This window comes from Argiope bruennichi, chromosome 1 (assembly GCF_947563725.1).
Source record: "Argiope bruennichi chromosome 1, qqArgBrue1.1, whole genome shotgun sequence".
In the NCBI taxonomy this organism is placed as follows: Eukaryota; Metazoa; Arthropoda; class Arachnida; order Araneae; family Araneidae; genus Argiope; species Argiope bruennichi.
The window spans coordinates 112,633,106-112,653,042 of record NC_079151.1 but is presented as its reverse complement, the minus strand read 5'-3'; the positions used below and the strand labels follow the sequence as shown (position 1 = coordinate 112,653,042).

At 29.1% G+C, this 19,937-nt stretch overlaps 1 protein-coding gene across 2 annotated transcripts in view; it reads left to right on the top strand.

The window, feature by feature from the left end:
- The window catches only part of LOC129978667 (leukocyte tyrosine kinase receptor-like), a 227,768-nt gene that overhangs the window by 60,307 nt on the left and 147,524 nt on the right, over window positions 1–19,937 (top strand). For both annotated transcript variants that reach the window (XM_056090653.1, XM_056090654.1), the window contains exons 3-4: window positions 14,604–14,737; window positions 17,511–17,639. In XM_056090653.1, coding sequence (XP_055946628.1) covers window positions 14,604–14,737; window positions 17,511–17,639 — 263 coding nt within the window. The remainder of the gene's footprint in view (window positions 1–14,603; window positions 14,738–17,510; window positions 17,640–19,937) is intronic.

Sequence of the window (19,937 nt, the reverse complement as noted above, 5' to 3'; positions counted from 1 at the left end):
TATAGTTTTTTTTACCAACTTTTTCATCAACGATGAACAGAAAAAGCGAGATTTTTTCTGTCATTTTAACTTTTAAATAGCTATTAAAAATTTATTTCTATAAGTATAACTTTGATTGAGGCACGAAACATCCAATGTTTAATACAGATTATTTTGATATATAAATAATTGTATTTGGTCAATTTCTTGTTAAGTTATGATTGTTTGAATGAAGCAACATGGTGGAGAAATATCATTCTTCATAAAATGAGTTTTAAAGAAACCGAAACTAGAGTTTTTAGTGAAAGTACCTCAAGAAAAATAATTATAACTCGAGAAATATTCCTAATATTGACAACATCTTGGTATCGTTTGAAAGGTAAAGTATCAGAGGACATTTTGAAGCAATAAAAATGTTCGATATTTTGAATGATTTTCGAAGTTTCAAATGTGTACGTACACCTTAAACAATGAAAAAAAATCACGTGATGAAATAAGGAAAAGTATTTGATTTTCAGGACAACAATGTAATCCATTGTTGGAAAAAGGGCAAAAAAATAAATAATCAAAATTCAGAAAAAAATTTGTTTAATTTTTAAATTACCATTTTTAAAAATACAAATTTTGAAATTTTCAAGGGTATAAAACTTTTTTGAGCAATGATATTTTCTGAAGTTATCGCAGAAAAACATGACAATTCAGCTTATTTTTTTAATGAATTAAAATTACAAAAAATCCTTCTGCGGTGTTCATTCTCACCCCCTCCAAAGTATATATCTGCCAAATAGCGTCAACACAAATTAAGATTTGTTAATACATTTTATTCAATATTTTATATAGTTTGCTTCTAACGATTTTCTGAGCAAAACATTTTTAAATTTCAAATTTGGTAGATATGTAACATGTACTATTTTATTATCATAGCTTTTAATTTTGTGTCATATCGCCTTAAATCTGTACTTTAATATAAAAAATGGAAGTGTTTAATATTACAAAAACCTTCTTAATGAAATAAAAAATTTTGTTTATAAAATACAGGAGCTGAAAACAGAATCCTCCAGAATTGAAGTTTTATATATGATATGAGATAGTTTTCACAATTAGTATAATAACCCAGAGGAGGATTCCATACAGATATTCTCTGATTCAATAAAATATTCATTACAATAAAAAAAGGAAAGCAATTTCAAGTCATAAGTAGGATAATATATTATTTCATATCCAATTATATTACGCTAAAGCGTAGCAGTATTTTAAAATGAGAGTGCTTAAATAAATAAAAAATAAAAAGCATTCTTTACAAAGAAATCTACCCATTAAGAAAAAATAAGCCATAACTTCATACTTTTATCATCAACCATGGAAAAAAGGCCACTAAAAATATTGGTAGCAACAATGAAAACGTTTTGAGCTTCATTGCAACAATAAAATGCATTGTAAAAATGGCTGAAATATTAAAAAAAAATATTTAAAATAGAAAAAATTATATGGTAAAAAATAGTTATAGCTGGAAAAAAATTTTCTTTTGAATTTCAGTATGATGAAGAAACTATATTTGCGCTGCAATATTTTTGGAAGTCATCGTGGAAAGATGTCAAAATTTCGTTTTATTTTCAATTAATTAAAACCCTAATTAAGTTTTAAAAAATCACACCGATTTGCACATTCCAAAGCTTGTATGTATTCATCATGTAGAGCCAACATCTTCGCACAAACACACACATATTCTGTTTTATTATTAGTATAAAGTGGTTTAAGCTTGATCAATTGATAAATTTACTGCCCATAGTGCAAGATTGATTTTGAAGATATTTTCTTCCTTCTCATGCATGATAAAGAGAAAGTACTGCAACAGTTAGAAAATGAATCTCTCTCGACAATTCAACGAATCTTCATGTTATATATGTTCCTGACCCCGAAAGAAAATATCTCACATTTTAGGAATTTATATCTTTTTTTTCTTTCTTTTTTTGCTCTCTGTCTGTGAACATGATATTTAGAAACGAAACAAGCTATACAAACAGAATTTAGTAAAATGCTTGGGCATCCAAATTGTAGAAGAAATTTGCCAAAAGGTAGTCTCTCCATCACTCCAAAGAGTGTTTATACATATCTCGGTTATATTAGATTGATAAAAGTTCCCATATTGTGTTATCTTCAAAAATGTATCAAATGCTAAAATGCTAAATTTGTTAATGGAGTATCTCTCAGTCAGCCTATCTATTAGTTAAAATGTGAATGCAATATATCCTAATTGAAATGAGCGTGGAGGATGACTTTCAGTGTGGAGCTTTTAACACCAAAAGTGAAAATACATGGCAAAATGTGTGGCTAAATACATCAAGAGATGGGTTATTAATCAACTAAATATTTGTCGAAAAATTGTCCTACGCTTTAAAATGAAACGATCTATTTAAATGGAATTTGATACACAACTCTTAAATAAAAAAAAAGATGTTTGAAATTTTGTATTCAATTAGTGAATAAAGTATCAAATATTCAGATTAAATTATATCCACTATATGATGAAGGTAAATTGAAAACACGCCATAATGCAAAAGTATGTGTGAGAAAGCGTCTTTGATAATGGAGCATTCTTCCGTTGGTCTCGTGTTAACCTCTAATTCTAATGAATGCATGAAAAGAAATTCTCACCAAAAGTGGAATTAGCCAAATTCTGTTAGAAAAACTGCTAAATTGAAATTTGAACCTTTAATTACTTTATGTTAGTATCTAGTATTCAATAAAATAAGTTCGTGTCTTTATTTCAATATATTGTTGCTCGATAATGTTTTAAACTTGATTAATCTCTCTTGATTGCACCAGCTATTGCATTCTGTAAGTGTGGTATCACACCGTTCATAGAAAAAAGGGACAAATTTAAAGAATTAACAAATTAAAAACTATCTACTTCATCGGAAATTTTTCAATCTTATTTTAACTGCAATCGCTTTATGCTATATGCCTACTCTCGTGATACACGATTGTTTCATATTGATATCTATTTTTGAATCCTGCGGAAAAGGAGAAAACGTGACTCCGTAACACAACACGAGACACTTTAACGTTAGATATTGTTGCATTTTTCATTAGTTCGTGAATCCACGTGATTTGTCTTCAGTGCTTTGCATTGTTATGCACCAAGTTTTTTTAAAAAATTTACGATTCCTTTATAACTAATTAAAAACGTGAAAATATAATTTGTATATATATTTCCGATTTAAACGTGCGGAAAGTACATACACTCATAATTGTTTATACTTATTCCAAATGAAATAACTTTGTGAATTTTCGCATTGCTTACTTATATCCTCAAAATGTCAGGAGCGATACTCACTTAAGCTTCGATTCATAGTTGTAGTGTTTGCAATAATATTATGAGCCTGGATTCATTATTAAAAATTTTTACCCAGTCAGCCTGTTTATGAGGAAACAAAATAATTGACTTGGAATCACAAACGACACGACATCAAAAAGATCACAACTAATGTTTATGGATTTTCTCGTATAATAATGTCTCGGAGTTTCAAAGAATGATAATAAGACAGAAAATTTTGAATGACCAGTGGAAAAATAGGAGGAAATTTCTTGTAAACAAAATAAAGTACTAAATGACAGACTATGATCAGTAACAGAAGGAATAGGGAACAACAAATAGTAATGCAATACAACTAAGAATCATCACATGCAACCTAGTTCTCCACAAGACACATCTTGTTGAAAATTGATTATATTAGATAAAGTTAGTAACGAAAGATACATTGATATCTTTCCCGCAAGTCCAAAAAAACTGCATCAGTGAGTTAATGAAAACCAGGATGGGACGCGAGTTCGCAAATTGTACAGACTAAGTCTATGGCAAAGGATACCGACGTGCTCTGATTGGTTTAAGCCTTGGCATTCTTTTGGCAATGTTTTGCACTCATAATAGTCTAGTTTTCGCTCATTTGGCTCAAACCTTGTACCTTTCATTAGTTTTATGGAAGATACGAGTGAATATCAACACCGTCTAATTTTTATTAATATAATTGTTTTCTCTAAATATTAGTAGTAATACTACTAATACTAATTAATAATAATAATAATAATAAATATTACTAATAATACTAGTAATACAAGTAACTAATGTTGTTTATGCACAGAAGTATAAAAACTATATGAAAGTAATTACTAAACATATGATGCAGCAATTAAATAATTCTTATTTTTCTATGATTTTCGTGCCTTTATTAGATAATTTATGCAGTCATTGAAACTTGTCGCTGAGCATTTGTTACTTTCCCATCAACTACATACATATGGGGAGATGATTACGTAATGCCCAAAACGTATAAATATGTAAGCTTTAACGGAATATGTGATTTCGTGGTTAATTTTTTTTAGTTATATCAAAACAATATTAAGAAGAAACACACACAAAAATTATTTTTAATAAATTGTAATTTTTATATTTCCTGAATTTAGGTTTCAGGATTTGATCTTTTCCGCTGTATATGTGTTCCAGATTAATATTACATGTAAACCCTAAAAAATAGGGGAGGGGAGAGGGATAAATCCACAAATTTTATTTATTTTTGTAAAAATATATTTCAGTATGGCATCTTTTTGGCAAAACATTGCCAAAAGGATGCCTAGACTTAAACCAATCAGAGCACGTCGGTATCCTTTGCCATAGACTTAGTCCGTACAATTTGCGAACTCGCGGATGGGACATCAGCTGAATGGAATAGGATTGTTGAGTCTAAATGTTTAGATTCTTTTCTTTATCATGTCGATTGCCCGTGTATGTGTGCTCGCGTACACAAACATGCGAGCACGTACGCATACACACACAAGCTAATTTTGTGATATAACAGTTTTTTTTTCAGATGAATTTCTCACAATTTGATAATTGGCTCACGAGTCAAATCAGTAGGATTGGTATCCCCAAAACTTTCTCACGTAATCTTTAATAAACTTCTCATACCAGAGAATGCCTTATATGGCATTGGCGTACAATATTTACGCCAAAAATTAACTTTTGGCACGAATGTAGCATTTTTACTGAATCGTCCTTGGCGATTAAGCCCTGGCATGCATTAATAGTAGCAAAAAGTCAAATTTTGTATTGAATACTATTTTTCTCAATCGATTGAAACAAAAAAAAAAAAATGACATAGATTTATACTTGTAGTCCCAAAATCCCATACCAAATTTGACAGATTTAAGTTAATACATTTTTGAACTATCGCGTTTACTTATTACTTAAAGTTTCTGACAGGCAATTATGCCTTAGTTTTATTTGGCTTAAAATTTGACAGGTGCCTACACTATGCATGATAAATCTGGATACGAAATTTTATCAATATAGCTTTCTTCATTTTGTAATTATCGCGTTAACTTATATTCGAACAGCCGGACAGACGGACTTCCTCTGAATAGATTTTACTCAAAGTTTGACAGAAATTGATGAATTTTGCGTTTAAGACCGTATACCAAATTTCAACCGTTTAGCTCAAAGCGTTTGTGAGTTATCATTCCACAGACAGACAGACGGACGGACATTTTCGAAAAATGTGTTTTTAGAACACAGGAAGGTCTGAAACATGGAGATTCGTCTAAATCTCGAGTTCACATTATTTTTCACTTTCTCTGTACTATGCATACCAGGAAGTAAAATAAGTTGCAAAAGTAGATGTTGTTGTTAAAAGAGAGGAGACTTTCTAATACTTTGATAATTAAAGAATAAAAGCAATCCACTTTTGCAACTCACTTTTATAAGGAGTGGATTGTTGCTAGTTTTTTAATAACAGATTGGCTAAATCCTGTGTTATGCTTTATCATCTTTATAGTTTAGCAGCTGTATAATCCAGTTAAAATAGTAAAAAAATTAAAATTAGATAACTAAAGGCTGCTGAAAATGGATGCCTTGGCACAAAAGCGTCATGGAGTGTTTTTCAGGATTGGAAATGTATTCCAGTGGAACATTCTTCAACTAGTCTTGGCAAAACTGATTACCTTTTTTATATGATTTATATTATAGAAAGGTAATGTTCTTATTTAAAATTGAGATCTACACATTCAGTCAAATTTAAAAGTTTTAGTCCAAACACTAAAATAAATAATTTATTTTGATGTAAATATTACTTCTTAAAAATACAATACTTTAATTAAAAATTATTATTATGTAGATTTTATCTTTTTCATCCCTAAGAAACCGAAATTAATTTGAAAGATATCTGAAGAAAGAAATGGATATTGGAAATGGAAAAATTATAAATTTTTTATGCGCGCTTATAAAAAAGTGTTTGCATGCGGTGCGTCATTTGTTACCGACTCAATCGAAAACTAATTAAAAAGATCGCTAAATTAAAAAATGGACGTTGAAAGATTTTTTTATGCTTATTTGCAAAAGTCAGCATTAGGTGAGACTTTTTCTTATCTATGTAACGATAATTATTTGAAAATTTCATTGAAAGAAGGAATGGATACTGAAAGAGTGATTCTTTTATTTTTATTTGCAATTGTTAAAAAATCTTCATTAAGTGAGACTTATTTATTCAGCTGTAATGAGACCGGATTGTATCAAGAAAACCCATACATTTTTAAAAATTAGTTTGATGATGAGTACGCCTTAAAATTACTAGGCATAAATATAATTGTCAATGGAAAATGAGCCTTTTTTTTTCTTTATTATAGCCTGGCCCTTTATAAATTGACTGCCAATATTTAGTAATAAACGAGATCTTTCAATAAATCTAAAAACAACAACAACAACATACATTTTAACTGTCCTTATTTACATGAACGTTGCCATTGAGTCAAGTAGAATTATTAATGCATCTATTTATATGTAAATCATAATAGATAACTTCATTATGCTAGTTCATGATAATATCTTTCGTTCCTAATTTTTTTACGGCATTGCAATAATTTTGGTATTTCTTGCAATTAGCACAATGTGTTATATAACACTTATAGGAGGCTGTTTTAATTAGTTAACTCTTTAAAGGGCCATTTTTTTTCTAGTCATATTATATTAAAATATTTTTAGGCTTGAAATTAGAATAAGAAAAGGGATTCATTTAGCTTATTAGATAAATTTAATTTGATTAATGAATTAATTTGGTTACTTAATAATTCAGTAACAAATCAAGACACACCATTTTGTCTGAGATGAAGAACTGAAGCATCTAAGTCTCTGACTTACTAAAAAAATTTACGTATGCCAACCTACATAATTTCATACAAAGATTGATAAATTTAGTGGGAAGCATACTTCCCACGGCGCTAGAAAGGGTTAAGCCATCTTATAAGTCACATCTTATGTTATTTTTTTATTGTTGAAATATGGAAATAATTTTGAATCTCAAAAAGCAGCCAAACTGCTAAAAAAATGTACGCTTGGCGACCATCATACCAGTCAAAACCTAGCAACCCCAAACTGGCGAAAACTTCTGAAGTTAGAAGGGTGACATTTTTCCGCTCGTCTCTAAGAGTATTTCGGCATCCCATAAATTATTGCCGCTGTACTTGGGGAAGAATTTATCACGTAATAAATTTGACTTTATCGACGAAAACTTTTCATCAAATGCTAATTAGCGAGCGAGAAAAATTATGAGAGAAAAAAAAAATGCTTAGAGAAAAACGCAATTCAGATGTTATTGCTGCGCATGCAGTTATTCAGTTCAGTATGCTGATTGAAAAAATAAGAAAGCAATGTTGAAATAAAGGGATATTTATAAATTATAGATCTAAGGAAAAGGAAATGCATTCTAATTTATATTCCTGTAAAGATAAAGAAGGAGAGCCGGCGTCATGGCATAGGAGTAGCGCATCTTCCCCGTGATATGGGCGTCCCGTGTTCGAATCCCGGTTTGGGCACGGTTGTTTTTCATCTGTGTGCAATGTGTGAATGTGCCCCCCTGTAAAAAGGGGTGGAGCAAGCGAATGTGTGTGTGTCATCTTTGTATGAGCTAGAAGTCAGACTTCTGCTCTCGCAGGCTCTGGGGTCTTTACCCTCAGAAGCTATTACACCCCCTTTTCGCGTAACGTGGACACGACATCATCATAAAAAAAAAGGTGGAGAAAAAAAATTCTAGATTTGGTTCATTTGAGATTATAATGTATCGGTATAAATATTAATAGAAATGAGTTTTCGCCATGATGGTCTTTACTTTAAAAATAGAATATAAAGATAATATAAAAATTTATCTCGAGTAAGCAAATTTCAAATAAATAATTTTGATGATTACCACGTCAACAGAAATTGATTACTCGCTTTCCGATAATTAATAAGATTCACATGATATATGTTCACATGATATCATAGTCACATGATAAACTCAGTGGAACATGCCATGTGACATCTGACTTTCTTACTCTGTGTTTGTGTTATGGTGTATTCTTTTTTCTTCTTTCAGATAAGAAAATAAATTAAAAAAACTATTGAGTTATTATTGAAATATTTGCTTTCTTAACCCTTTCTAAGGCCGTGGGAAGTATCCTTCCCATCAAATTTATCAATCTTTGTATGAAATGTATGGTTGGATTATGTATGGATTATGTAGGTTGGCTTAAGTTCTGACAATTTTTTTTAGAAAGACAGAAACTTAGATGCTTCAGTTCTTTATCTCACACAAAATGATGTGTCTTGGTTTGTCACTTAATTATTAATTAACCAAATTAATTAATTAATCAAATTAAAGTTATCTAATAAGCTAAATGAATCCCTTTTCTTATTCTAATTTCAAGCCTAAAAATATTTTAACATAATATGACTAGAAAAAAAATGGCCCTTTAAAGGGTTAAATTGTCTATACTGCGTATCCCATGTGTATCGATTGAACAGGAAATAGTTTTATTTTAGTTTGTTTATTCATTGTTGTAAAAGTATATTTGTCTGGATTATAACAAAATTTAATTAAAACAGATTTCCAAAAGCAATATGTATCACAATGAATCTTTTAATGCTTTTAATGCTTAATGATTTTTTAATATCATTTTAATTATAAAAGTGGGTTAAATACAAAATGTTGAAAACAATTTGAAGCTGATTTGTTTAGCATTTTTTTAAGAATGATGTAAAATACGCTTTTATGTCTACTTTTTTGGTGTTTTACGAGCTACGTTTGATCTTACGTATTAACGCCATCGCAGCTACAGATTTGGCGGTTTTTAAGTGCTGCCCGCCAAAAATGATGTCAAAAATCAGCAAACAACAAGGTAACAAGGAATCCAAAAGATAACTGCGTGCGAACAACAGGATTGCTCTTTATTGGCGCAATTAGAGCAAAAACCGCCAAATATGTAGCTGCGGTGGCGTTAATACGTAAGTACCATCTAGTAGGGTTATTAAATTTGGTAGACAGAAATTTAGAGTACAGAAATTTGAGCCGAAGAGAAATTTTGTTGATTGAAAAATAGGGAAAAGTTTTGACATTGTGTGTTGAAAACGTCCAGAAATAATATCTACCCAAATTCATTTTTACAATTCCTTAAGTTTAAAAATGATTATCGCTTTATTCATACTAATTTACTTGTACTATAATTCTTTTCTGAATATTGGCATTTAAAAAAACTCGTAGAACTCTCAACTAACTAAGAAATAGAAGTGAAATTAAAAGATGGATGCCAAGAGTATCGGGTTTTAATTCTTTTTTAATTTTTAACACTTTTTGCTTCATTTTATTTGGCTATTTTTAATATAGTAGAAGGAGTTTAATTGACTTATTGTCTAAGAAAAAGTATAGATTGCGTGTCATTGAAAGTGGGAGATAGCGACTGAAGTTAACGAACCTTTCACCTTATATTAACAAAACCTCTTCTTGCCCCACATATTATTAATTTTGTGTTTATTTTTAAACTTTTATAAATTTTAATAAACTTAATATATTTTTTTAAATTTTTTTCATTATATTCACTGATCGTTTCTATATCTGTTTTGTGATACTAAATAGATAAACAGATAAATTAAGTGCCGGTAATAAATGTTAACAATATATTAATATTTGAAATGATTAATTTTTATGGTAAAGGAGTTATCAGAATTTTATTTTCTTATTAATGGGGGCGTTGATACAAAAATAAATATCTGGCTTGGATTTAATAAATAAGGCATGGATAAATTTTGGACATTGGGACTGTACACATTGGAGCTATTCTCTTGAAATTTTCATTAATTAAAAATTAACAGCAATTTTAGCAGGTTACTGAGACAACTTCTTTAACTTTTAATTTTTTGCACCTTTTTAAAATTCCGAAAATTGTCTTTTACTGATACCAATTCAATTATCAAGCATTTTTTTCTGAAATTTGATAACTTTTAAAAATATTTATTTTTCATATTTTTCTAAAATCCATTTCAATATTTCAATGAAATGCATGCGTTTTCCTCCTTTAATGACATGATTTCTCTGTTGAAATCTAAAAAAGGAAAATTCTGTTTATCATATCTGCAATTTGCATGCTGAATAGGAAATGAAGCCCTATTTTTGCAAAACACACACACACACACACACACACACACACACACACACACACACACACACACACACACACACACACACACACACACACACACACACACACACACACACACACACACACACACACACACACACACACACAAACACTTGTAATTACAAGATTTCTTACCAGGAAAGTTACATTTTAACAGAATAAACAGAACAAGGAGAAAGCTATTAAAATAACAAATCTTTAATATCCATCACAAACTGTTTCTGAAAAATATATTATCGAGTATAATGAATGTTAAATCATACATAAGGCATTTGAATGAAATTAAACGCAATGATTTTTCCTAATAGAAAAGTGGTCTCCAAAGGCAACTATTATGTATAATCGTCAACAACAACAACAAAAAAAGAACACCTCTGTAACTTTGTTGTTTAATATCGCATCTTCACAAATTTAATGTTGATAGAAATTAATCAAGGCGACAGGTTTGTTGATATAGACAAAGTGATTAACCGAGTTAATTAAGATGGTTAATTAACGACTATCTCGAAATTTCTCCATTACGGCTATCAATTTTTTTAACTGAATGTTCTTCTCATTAAAATTTTGAGGAATTCTGATAATAATTTTGAGAGCTATAGGGTTTTGAAAAATGATGCTTCTAATGTTAAATGAATAGCATAAGATTATAAACTTTCGGCGATATTTCAGAAACTATTATATATTTCTTTAAAAAAATTTCACTCACCTAAAATAAATTATCAGATTTCATAAAGTAATGAAACATATGCGTAAATAACAAATTTAATATTTTGTTAACAATTTTTCAAAAAAGTGGACTGTTGTAATATAGTAAAATTTTTACATGGGAGTAAATATGACATGTTAAAATGCCAGAATCCAAAAAATTGTATTCATATCCCAAATAGTTGTCGAAAATATTCACAAAAACTGTAAAATTTCCACTGTTGATTTGCAACGCCCAATTTTTTAAGGGACCATATATTAAATTTATTTGTATTTATGGATCTAATTTTTATGATCAAGAATTTTAACGGCCATTTTAATATCGCAGTAAGTTAAATGTTAAATTTATTTTCATATCAGACTATTTTAATTTAGAATAAATTCTGCAATCTTTTTTTAAAAAAATAATATTTATTTTTTAACCCAAACGATATAAAATTAGACTGCAGAACAGATTTGCTGTTGGAATGTTTGATTTATATTTGCTCTTTAAAAGTAGTTTTCTTTCGCCCGTAAATGAAATAGAGATTCAAGGAAATCTGTACCATTTCTTACAGTTCAGTAAGTTAGTTAAGGAAATAAAATAAGGAAATTAATTAGCACCTATTATTTATATACTTTATGGCTTAATGTTGAGAAATCATTTATAAATTTCTTTAATTAAGTGTAGAATATTTTAAAATTATCCTTAAAATGATTCCCTCAAAGTTATAAAATTATCTACACTTTGCAATTGCGTTTATGAAAAAACATCGTTTTCGAACCTCTTATTCGAGATATTTTAGCAGGATAATGTACTTTTGTATTTATTTATCTTGATTACATCAGCCATTGTATAACAGAAAGAATGTTCATCACCTAATCATTCTTTCAGTAGTTAACAATAGTAAACTTAATAAATCTTCTATCCGATTAATAATTGTTTCTGCATGAAGATAAAATCACCCCTTTTAATAAAAATCGACAATTTTATTGGCTTAAAATGCCTTTATGGTATTTGCATCTCACCAATCAGTGAATTAAAAAAAGTTCGTTAAATAAAGTATTTTATTCGCCATAAAAATTAAGATTATGCTAATCATTTAGGCTGGACCAAATAAAATGGTTAATGATGAATCAATTTTAAAAGTAATGGAAATCCTTCAATATTTAAATTTAAAAAAAGTAAAAAATATTTATGTTATGAAAAATCATACACATATTAAGGATAAATTTGTACTGTGTTGTTTACTATTCTGAAATTCTTGTAAATGAAAACCAGAAAAAATTCTTATTTTGCTATTAACAAGCCGATATTTACTTAATATACAGTCTTCGATGGGTTGGCGTTTTTGGAGCTGAGTTTTGAATAAACAAAATTAAGTATATCTCAAGAACTGCTGTGAATTTCACAGCACTTCTCAGAAAATTTGAAATTTGATACACATTCACAAAACAGCTTGCTGAATCGAATTATTTCGATTTCCGTAATGGAAACATTTCGAGACAGTAAATAATTAACTATTTTAGTTAACTCAGTTATTCCACCCTTTTGTTTATCTCCGCAATCCTAATCCTTTAAGCCATTTGAATCGATATTAATTTTGTTAAGCTGAGATAATAAGCAACATAATTACAGAGGTACTCCATTGTTTTTGTTGACGAATGTACATCCAATCTATTCAGTAGAATTTTCTTCTAATCTTTCCTTAAATTTACCATGATACATTCGATGGTAGGAGGAGTAGAGTAGTGTATCTATAAAGAGATTAGAGACCATAGATAATTATTTAAGTAAGTCTTGATGGGGATAACGCATCATTTGTAATTTAGTTTGGTGATATTTGTTCTATACTTTAGTGAAAAGAATAAAATCTATTGATATAATATTTGTATATCACACGTTAAGAAAAAAGATTTGAAATGAGAAGCTTTTTAACTTTATTTCTTCTCTTAAAAGCTACGTTCTAAAGTTCTCAATGATTACAAAAAATTATTATGAAGGAATCATTGAATATAATATTGTAAAGTTATTACAGTGGAATAACTTTACAGTATTAAATTGTATTTGAAATAGTAATTATGCATTCCATTGTTGTCAGAACAGGAAGCTCAATGTGTTTTTCTAGTTCCATGTATTCAAATAGACCTAGTAACTTAGTATCAGTTTTGGGATTATATAAAAAATAGCGTTTTCAACATCAGTTGAAGATATTGGTGCTCTTAGAGTTAATATCCCAGATGCTGGATACAGTGTAACAGCCAAAATTCTTGGGGAATATCAGAATATCGCCTTAACATTCCTCGAGCTCGAAAGGATACTGAAACTGAAATTGAAAGGGTTTATTAAACTTTTTATAAACATCTTTCCAATATATTGAACGATCGTAAGCCAAATTTTAATAGTTTTATTTCAATAATTATTTTTCTAATCAAGAAGTGACTTAGCAATCCTCTTATATGTTTGAAATATTTTTTATCTGTAAATTGAAGGCTAAAATATTTCTTCACATCTTCAAATTTTCATGAATTTTTAAGGCAGAAATTCAATTTAAATCACACACTACGTATATTGTTGAGAACAACGGAATTGATTAGAACAACAGCAACGTTCCGAAATAATAAATTAGAGATAATCAAGTTTTTTTTAAGTTTGGACAGATATTGTTCTTTTATACTCATTCAGATTTAAAACATGTTTAGTAATTTAATGACAAGAGGTTGGTATTATCAGTAGTTAATTTAACTATTTTGTGGAAGCTGGCAATGTACATTATGAGGTCTCTCTTTTAATAAGATGATCAATTTACTTAGCTTTTCAGCCTGTTTTTAACCGATTAATGAGTTATTTTGGGTTAATATTTTTTATTTTATTAACTTTGTGAAAATATATTTGTTTTTACTTATTTATTATTACACCCAGGTTGCGTTTGTATACAATATTATTTAAGCGGAGGTTGACTGTACATATTTTAATAACTTGGTGAATTTTATGAGGCATTTAGTAACTTGACAAATGAAGTGAATGAAGTTTTATTATTATTCCATTATTTATTATTATCTTCATTATTATTTTTATCTTCATGAAGTTTTATTATTATCTTCATGAAGTTTTATTATTATCTTCATGAAGTTTTATTATTATTCCAATATTTTCATAATAATAATTCATAACATTTGTATTTTTTTCAAACATGTTTATTTAGCAAAAAGCAAAATAAGGTTTTATAATTGGTCCTTTCTTAACCTAGCTGTTATAGATAATTAACTAACTTTCCTAGTCAGAAATTCACCACTAGGTATAGCACTTCTCTTATACTCAATACCTAGATATATCAATTCATAAAAAGTGGGAAAAGATGGAATATATTCTTGAGCAATTCTTCTGCCTACTGTTACATTAATATGCTGTTCTAACATAAATGTTTCTTCGATTTCAGGTGGGAGAACCAAACGCAGCCTATCAACGTCGTCACTCAACCCTTCCAAGTCATACTCGAAATTCTGAATCCTGGAACTACTTATCCATCTCATGTCGCCATCGACGACATCAGAGCCATCAACTGCTACCACAGTGAGTAACTTTCTGTAACTAATTAAATTATGAATTTACCCATTGCTGAAAACATTCTTATCATAAGAATGTCCTCTTTTAAAAAAATGCATCGTTCAGATGTTTATTTTATTTTCTAATATTTATTTTACTTCACAAATTAATATATTTTAAGAATATGCAATACAAAGATTTACGAACCGCAATTCGTGATTAATTTATCGATGAAATAATTGTTCTGTTAATCATTTAGAGGTTATTTGAGAAAAATATGCATCACAAAAGATTTTTACATGTGATTGCAAATAATTTTATAATGTGATGAAAATGTTAGTGGAAAAGTTTATGTTCAGTGACAAACTCTCTTGAAAAAAAGAATTTAATCTTGGAAAAAAGACTAATTCAGTCAATAACTGAAGATTTCATTTTTTTATACTTCGAAGAAGGCAAGACTGAAAAGTTTGTCAGAACTATCACCACTTTTATGAAATATAACATTAAAGTATTTTTATGAAATGCATCGTTAAGGCAGTTACTTTATTTTCAGAAGGTGGAAATTCCAGAAATCTAAAAATAGTATTTTACAAGAAACAATCGTGTAATTACCACTGTGGATTTAGAGGATATAGATGAAACAAATTACAGAGTGAAATGATTTTCACATAGTTTCAAAACTGATAACAAAGTTACTGACTAAATTTCGTAATGAGTGAAAATTGAAGTTGTCAGTACCTGAGGAAATTGCATATAATTTCATCACGAAGAAGGGTGTTATATGCGTCTCAATCATTCAAAAACAATTCCATAGAAGCAGTTTTTTTTCTAAAATATAAAATTTCATTATATTTTTCAAAACTGTTCTTAAAATATAGATTCAAACATATTCTATATAAGAAGTCCCATCTAATTATAGAATAATAGCTAACTTCTAAATCATTAGGAATAGGAACATAGTTTTCCCGATTGGAAAAATGCTTTAAATAGCAAAGAAAATTATGTTTTATATGGTTTAATCCAATAAAAGTAACCGTAAGAAAATATAAAGTTCAAAATCTTATGCAGTCCCATTAGTTTTCATATTTAGTAAAATATTCGTGAGACATTAATATATTAAACTCCACTTTTTTCTTAACTATTCGAATTTTGAACGATTTCAATCTTTTCCAACTGATGTCTAAAGGCATATAATACCATTTACGGCCTCTTTTCTTGGAGTCGTTATTAATAGGTATAAAACAATGAAATTCAAAGCTTTATTAACAGTCAGCTTCGATCACAGTTTAGTTAACGTTTTTGTTTAAAATTTTAATGCATTCAGAATACTTTACTTGCAATGAATAACAGGATTGTTGGTTTGAATAAAATTTTAGACTTTATAATTTTTTAGAAATATTTTTATTAACTATAAAAGTGTAAAATATGATTAGTTACAGCGCTTAATGCCTCTATTAGCGTTTAAGAGATTAGATATTGTGCCATTATTAGCGTAGACATCTGCATACAGCAATAAACTTTCAAAATTAAATATAAAAAAAAAAGATTGTTTCTTCTGTATAATGACTTCACATTAATGAACCACTTTAAAATGGACATAGCAAGAAGTTTAAAGTTTGAGAATTTGGGACTTGAAAATCTCTTCTTGCCTTAAAAACTACAGTTTATATTTTGAAAACTTGAAACTTGTAAAAGCTTCCATGGAGTTGTTATTAATTCCAAATAAGTAAAAGCATTGACTAGCTTTTGTAAAATGTCTCTAAGAAAACAAAACATATTTGTAACGAGTTAATGCTACTTGTAATATTTCATTTATGCATAATTTTTTTAGCAAACTTAAAAGATGATCTAATTGAAACTTTCCCAATGCATTAAAACGCTTAAATATCATAAAAAGTACTTCTTTAAAGAAAGAGGCAACTTCTTTTATTTTTTAGAGCATTCTTTATCTATTTATTATTACCAATAAATCCTGCAAAACCTTTCACACATTCAACCTTCTGCTCCCGCCAAAAAATGTTTTATTCTTTCGTTGGGTAAATGATATTAAATCACAGTAAAGTGTGTGCATAAAATAACAATGACAGTTTACTGAAGTGAACATATTTACTAGTTACAATACTTCTTTTATACAATATTTGATGTTAGAATGAATGAATTTATGTTTAAGATTTTCAGTAATTAATACAAAAATACTGTTAGAATCTTTAAAAACTATATACATTTTGTGATTTGCATTGTTGGATACAGTTAAGAGTGACCAATATAAAAAAAAGTACATTCATGTGTTAAAGTTATCTAAAAATATCATCTTTGTGCCAGAAAGGATTGCGCAGATTAATAAAGGCGCAGTATATTTTGAATACTGATGACATATCGATGTATATGATTTTTTTATTTAATAGATCATATGTTAAAATAACTTGAACACATTAAATCTTTTTTATTCTTATTTTGATTTATTTAAACTTAACGTTGTATATCGATGATATAGAATAGTTTTATTACATTGGAAAGAAAAAGTTGCGAGAAAACTGTATATACTCTCATGTATTTGTTGTATAATTTCGTTAAAAAGATTAAATAAACAATTTGCTTTCATTTAATCTGAGTATGCCCTATCAGAGAAGCGTATTCATTGCTGAAAGTTTTGAGTAATTATTTGAGAAAAAAGTTATTGACAATACAAATGTATAGGATTATTTTTGAACCTAAGATAGTGGCTACTATAAGCCAAACAGAAACAAACTAATTGCCATAGCCAGCTGTCCTAAAACAGGATCGAACCTTTCTGTTGCAGAGCGGAAAATCGAGACCGACTGCACGCCTCGTCAGTTCCAGTGCGACGACCTGATCTGCGTGGACGCAGCTCAAGTGTGCGACTTGACTGCCGATTGCATTGACGGGGAGGATGAAGAACAAGATTGTGGTACGTTTCCAGAACAATTTATTTCTCTCTGTCAGGCGCATGCAGCCATAAGGTCCTTGCACCCACGCGTTTTCTTGTGATTTTTGTTTCAAGATATATTTTAACCCATTGATTATTGGTTATAGACGACCAATTATTTGCAATAGGCAGGTAAATGATAAATATAATCACCATGCATAGTTTTGTTAATAAACTAAAAAATATTAGTTTTAAGGCAGTTGCTTGTTAATTCTTCTATAATACATAGAACTATAAAATTATGTAGCATTCTAGATAACCTGTAAGTTGATTTAATGTACATTTTTTTCGTGTCTTGAAAAAGTCAGAATACAATTTCTTTAATGACACAGGTACATTTTGGAGCCGATAATACTTTTTAAAACTCTTTTATTTATATTTCATGTGTTGAAAACAAATATAACTACTGTGTTTGCTCAACTATGAGATTTCATTTGTTAGACATAATGGTAGTGTTATTTAACTTAACACGAGTTAATAAATAGTGTAGTTACACTCCTTTAAAATTACAATAGTTTAACTCAATATATAGAAATAAAAGTAAACAAATAGAAACAAAAGGGATATTTAATTTACCCCACTCTGAAAACTTTTGATACATAGTCGAATTGACTATGTTAAAAGTATTTCATGGTTGATATAGTTAATACCTTATATTGAATTAATAACCTTACCTTTATAGATTTTATGAAACTTTTTAATTAATTGAAAAAAAGAACTCCTGTAAATCTATAATAGCATAATTAAATAGGAAGAATGAAATTAAAACAATAGAAACAATTATTTAATTCCATTCTGATGGCTTCTTTTATTTGATATATTTAATTGAACTTTGTTTACAGAATTTTTTGAAGATTGCAACAAACATTTACCTTTATATTAATATCTGTTAGCAGCTGATCTTTCTTTATATTTATTTCCTGCTACGATCCTTTACCTTGTCCTTCATTAATACAACCAAGAATTTCAGGAAAGCGGTCTAAATGTTTGTGAGAACGAGAACCACTTTGGTTCATTTTATAATCTAAATTATTGAGAGTGTTCAGCTTGTTTTTGAGAAATCATCATAGTTTTCAGTCTTGCGATTGAACAAAATGTTCTTGACAGAATGTACAAATGATATCAATGCCTTTCTCTCTATCTCAGTCATGGAATCCACGAAGTGAGGATTAATTATGAATTGCCTGATTTAGGAGAAAAATTCTCGCTTTCTGTTTCCGCTACTTATTCCATGTTATTTTTTCCATTTTTTTTGCCTGTGTATGCAAAGTGAGGATTATCCTAATTAAGAGTTTGCATGAAACTTTTTCATTAATCCTAGTTTTATATGCAAAGGAAGATGATTCTATCTCATCCCAAAAGGGTTCATGAAGGATTTTTTTTCATTCTATTGGGTAGTACAATTTTTCCTATCTAATAATAATGTTTGGCTCTGCAATGTCACAGGCATGAAAAACAAAGACATTTCATAATAAGAAAGTCCAATTTCCAAGAAGTCCGTCATTTTCAAGTCCACACATATTACCCATTGGCTTACATGAATTTTAATCTTCTCCGTCATTAAAGCTCTTTTGCATAATACCTATTTGTAATATTGGTTACCTGCACAGTTAGTTTCATGTATGGAATAGATTTTAAGTCACTGAAAAAGAGTAACGCTGAATGTTTGCCGGTTATTAACGTTCGGGCTTGGCTTCAAAAATGAAAAATACAGAATATTCGAGAATTTCGGCGATTTCTTCATTAAGACTCGATTTCCGATGTTTGCTATGCAATATTATTCGATGCTCTGTCACGGGAGATATGAAAAGTAGTGTCGCTCAGATAAGAGTCAATCAGTAGTGGAGTCGAACTCAAGTATTAAATAGTTGAGAGATGTCACTTTTTTTATATTTTGTTCTCCAGCCAGTTCTCTCTTATCGCTTTGTGCTATTACGATTGCGTAATGGCGATTTGCTGCTGGTGTGTTACTGTTTTTTTTGCAAGCGCTGCTCTTGTGCGCGCTTCGACTTAACACTTAAAACCACACCGCACCTCCCTTTCTAGAACTCATGTGGCTCGTTTCCGGTTTGGTATAGATGTAGGTGAATTATATTAAAAAAAAAATAATTGCACTTCAATCAGTTGAAAAGAAACATACAAAGGGCAAAATGCAAATACATATAACATTAAAAAAATGGAAAAAATTGGAGTGAAAAATATCTGGAGTACAAGAAAACTGGATGAATGAACATTATAATGTATAGGATGTGGGAAAAAATAAAGCAATTACACAAAATG